Source organism: Coenobita brevimanus, chromosome 53, assembly GCF_032717465.1.
Source record: "Coenobita brevimanus isolate Jiangsu-jjx chromosome 53, ASM3271746v2, whole genome shotgun sequence".
Taxonomy (NCBI): Eukaryota; Metazoa; Arthropoda; class Malacostraca; order Decapoda; family Coenobitidae; genus Coenobita; species Coenobita brevimanus.
In genome coordinates, this window is record NC_137006.1 from 26,291,245 (window position 1) to 26,295,699 (window position 4,455).

The following is a 4,455-nucleotide window of genomic DNA, read 5'->3' on the forward strand; positions in this document are numbered from 1 at the left end:
CATATTCACATTGCTAAGTGGACATTTTCTACTTTTCTGTAACATTTTTAAAAAATTTCTTATACCTCACAATTGTCCCCAGTTAAAGGTATGGAGTTTTTACTGTCTATAAATCTTTATAAATGGTATTTTCCATAGGAAAAACATAGTAATAAGTTGAAGGTAAATGGTAAAAGATACTGAACTTAAGAATTGAAAGCAATCTCCATATAGCCAAAAACCATAAAAGAACATGCCTTTACAGGGGACTAAGTAAACCAAATAAAAAGTAATATTAAGAAGCAATCACATTATAAAAACAAGAGAAAACAGTTGTAATATTTGAAGTAAGTTGACCTAATTCATCAACCAGTAAAACACTTAAATCTTAACTAATCATCCTTTTATGAGATGGATAATTGGTAATTTGTGAATTATTACTCTTGGTGACAAAATATAATAATGTTTTATCATTATGTTGATTTTCTTGTAGTAAAAAAAAAAAAAATCACAAAAATGGATAGTCACTTGATAAGTAGGCTTTATCATAATACAAAAACATGCTTATCAGCTCCATATAAAGTACAGAGTGTACACAATAGAATGAGGTACAGGAAAGCAAGAGTTGCAAACTGTGAAACATGGTATCAATTTAGTATTCTATTGGGGTTCAAAATCAAGTTATGAAAAAAAAAAAAAAAAAAAAAAAAAAAAAAAGTCCAGTGTACTCATGCTGAAGACAACTTAAGAATTTACTCTACAGTTTCCTTCAATTTGGGGGCATTGCGTAGTTTTGTTGCAATATGAGTTACATCTGCTGCACAAGATTCTGGACTTTTTTTAAGCACACTGTCTCGAATGACACAAAACAACTTTGTGTTTTTAAAGGGAAGCTTCGCCCTTTGCCCATACATATTATACTTGCACATGAGGTTTTTAGTCATAAAACTGCTCAACAGCTTTGATACCATATCCTTCTTATTCATACCACCTATGCGTACACATTTATTGAACATTTCTTGGTAATAAGTTGGATTTTCCAATTCATTTTCAACTTCTTGTAGTTCTTCCAATGTGTTGTTACGCCTAATAGTCAAGTCCAAACCACTGTTGTCACTAAATGAAGTGAAGCAGTGAATCGATTTCAAATCTCTCACCTCTGACTTAGTTTCCCTCACATCTATTATCAATTGTAGGACACGCTTCTGGAACCCTGTGGAATAAAAAGAACATCAATAAATAAGTATACATATACATATAAATATATATAAATATATATATATATATATATATATATATTTACAGTTGACCCCCGCCCAACACGAACGTTACGTTCCTGAACTGCTCGTGTAAGGTGATATTCGTGTGCAGTGAACTTAATAACTAATGGGAAAAATAGAGTTACAGTAGGTTCCCTAGCACTGGGCCACTCACCATTACCATATAAAGTCTTTTCACCTCCACAAATTAAGCTTATAAGTAAAACATATGAAAGGTGTGACATTCATGTGACAAGAATAGATTGGAAGGTACTCAAAATATATGGTGTTAGAAGCATTTTGTTGGGTGCAGAACAATCCTTGTATGAGCGGTGCATAGCAGCAGTAATTACGTACTTTTTACATCCATAGGGAAAGTGTGATGCTCTGGCTCTCTTCGGTCCCGGCTGTCACGTCGCTCTAGTCGGTCCCAGCTGTCACGTCGCTCTAGTCGGTTCCGGCTGTCACGTCACTCTAGTCGGTCCCAGCTGTCACGTCACTCTAGTCGGTCCCGGCTGTCACGTCGCTCTAGTCGGTCCCGGCTGTCACGTCGCTCTAGTCGGTACCGGCTGTCACGTTGCTCTAGTCGGTCCTGGCTGTCACGTCGCTCTAGTCGGTCCTGGCTGTCACGTCGCTCTAGTCGGTCCCGGCTGTCACGTCGCTCTAGTCGGTCCCGGCTGTCACGTCGCTCTAGTCAATCCTGGCTGTCATGTAGTTCACGTCGGTCCCGGCTGTCACATCGCTCTAGTCGGTCCCGGCTGTCATGTAGTTCACGTTGGTCCCGGCTGTCATGTAGTTCACGTCGGTCCCGGCTGTCATGTCGTTCACGTCGGTCCCGGCTGTCATGTCGTTCACGTCGGTCCCGGCTGTCATGTCGTTCACGTCGGTCCCGGCTGTCATGTCGTTCACGTCGGTCCCGGCTGTCATGTCGTACTTGTCGATCCTGACTACCATGTCGATCCCAACTGTAATGTCTTTCTTGTCGATCTCGACTGTCACGTCGTTCTCGTTGGTCCTGGCTGTCATATTGTGTACCGGTATGTCGTTCCTGACTATTATGGCATTCACGTTGCCCACAGTTGTCCAGTTGTTGAAATCGGTCCGGGGAGTCATGAAGTTCCTTATCATGGATAGTATGGCCCCGCTTGTGGTAATTTTGGCTAGTTCCAGGCCTCAGGCTACTCTGATGATCTACACTCCTGAGAAATCAAAGCCAGTGATTACTAATTTCATAGTGTATTTATTTTATAGGTAGATACTAAATGACTACTTTTATGACAGGTATCTATCTATCTATAGCCAGATCCCTACTTCCTTAAGGGGTGGCTACAACTGAAGGACCTCAAGCATCCTTATCCCTCCTCCACTTTGTCCTTCCCCCTAGTTCTTGGCCTGCCCCTTCTTTGTCTAGCCTACAAGCCACTTCACTGGTATACACTCACTTGGTCAGCCTCACCTCTTCACTAAAACCACCTGAGAGTACTTCTCTCCATAACTCCAACCAAATCCTTCCTTTAAACTAATTCTAAGTATTTCAGTGAACTTGGCTGATAATTTACATAGATACAGAATATATATTTAAATTTTACATTAACAAAAGAAATGTCAAGACACTGGGATTCTATCAATCTTACTACCAGTACTAGCTTGCTCAGAACAATGCATTTAAACCTTCCTTTCACTGTCATAATTATCTTAAATATTATACTGATTCTGGGGTCACATTCAAATCTCTACTTCACAAAAATTCTATATCAAATAAATATTGGATAATAAATACACCACTGAAATACAAAGTCAATCCACAATCAATAATGAATGTTGGGTTCAAAGCACACAAAAAAAGTTCATAAAATAACTAATAAAAAAGTTCTGATCCCCCCCCTTAATGGTAATAAAAAGTTTAACATACCAATCAAACTCAGTAGATCTTGACCTTCTTGGAAATGAAATATGATTAAGCTTCTGAGGTGGTGGTGGAGCCAGCGTTTTCGATGGAGCTGGCACAAGCTTTTGTGGTGGAGATGGAGCCAGCTTTTGAGATAGGGCTAGAGCTTGGTTTTCAGTTGATACTGGAGTTCCCTTCTGTTGCTGGGTTGGAGAACCTTTTTGCAACACTGATAGTAAAGAAAATGTACTAAGTAAGACATATAAAAGTTGATACTGTAGCCTACTCCAGTATATATACATGGTATACCATAAGTGAGTGGCATCATGAGGTATTAATGATTTTGAATCCAATAAAAGAATATTTCCAACTCATTTCCACCTTGAGGATGTTTAACAACTACCTTAAATCAATTAACTTGTAAAATCAATTTGCAATTAAAATGAAGATATGTAGATTTATATTTGGATGATCTTATTTTGACTGTAAATAGATAAAATACCAGGAAAGCAGCATTTCCTTTGTTAATGCAATATACTGTGTTCTTTGCTCACTTACCATGCAAGTCCTGACTACTGATGAAGTCCTCTGGAAGGCACTTCTTGGCACGTTTTCTCCTCCTCCTTAATTCCCAACCCTCACCATAATCAGAGTCAGCACTGCTGTCAACACCCTCAGTTACTGATGTGAGCTGATAATTGTCACATGTTTGATAACTATCTGAAATATGAACATAAACAAACTAGAGATCTATACTTAAATCACAGTATGTCATGATACCTTCCCTCCCCTAAGAGGATCCCCTAAATAGAAGGCCAAGACATAAGTCAGTCAGTCAATCAGTCTCTCTCTCTCTCTCATATACAAAATGTTGGTAACATAATACATACATACCTGAAGATATTTTCACTTTAACCAGTTGGAACTTCCTCCATGATTTAGGGTCTGGGTGTTGTCGAGTATTCAATGCATTCTCAGCATTAACACCTTGAGGCCAATACAAGCTTCCCTTCTCCTCATCTACCCAGCTATCTGGTACAACACCTTCCTCTTCTGTTTTCCCCTCAACCCAAACTGCTCGCTTCCACATCCTGATAATTAATGTCATGCTTAGTAATTCAGTATTATAGTAAGTACAGTATATATTCTTTTTATTTCATTTGAAGAGACGACATGTATCATTATAATTATTGTAAATAAATTACTTAATATGAGAAATATCAGTAACAAAACAGAAAATAAATTGAACTGCATGATACCAATAGTTTGTACCGGTAATACGCCTATTTCATACAACATTTTAAAATAATTCTTCAAATATACATCATT

General features: G+C 38.3%; 1 protein-coding gene across 1 annotated transcript; it reads right to left on the reverse strand.

Moving 5' to 3' along the window:
- Positions 1-731: 731 nt before the first annotated feature.
- On the reverse strand, positions 732-4,216 carry LOC145400776 (uncharacterized). Its single transcript, XM_080273213.1, has 5 exons — positions 4,021-4,216; positions 3,685-3,846; positions 3,151-3,355; positions 2,253-2,437; positions 732-1,210 (listed from the first exon to the last, which is right to left on the reverse strand). Exons 1-5 carry the CDS (start codon positions 4,214-4,216, stop codon positions 732-734), a joined length of 1,227 nt encoding a protein of 408 aa, XP_080129339.1.
- Between the last annotated feature and the right edge of the window lie 239 nt (positions 4,217-4,455).

What these genes read in the sequence shown, in the direction of transcription:
- LOC145400776 (XM_080273213.1), bottom strand. Translation starts at nt 4,216, where the DNA reads ATGTGGAAGCGAGCAGTTTGGGTTGAGGGGAAAACAGAAGAGGAAGGT. An exon ending in TAAAGTGAAAATATCTTCAG is followed by an intron (nt 3,847 to 4,020) that starts GTATGTATGTAT and finishes TTCATATTTCAG; the next exon opens with ATAGTTATCAAACATGTGAC. An exon ending in CAGTAGTCAGGACTTGCATG is followed by an intron (nt 3,356 to 3,684) that starts GTAAGTGAGCAA and finishes CTTTACTATCAG; the next exon opens with TGTTGCAAAAAGGTTCTCCA.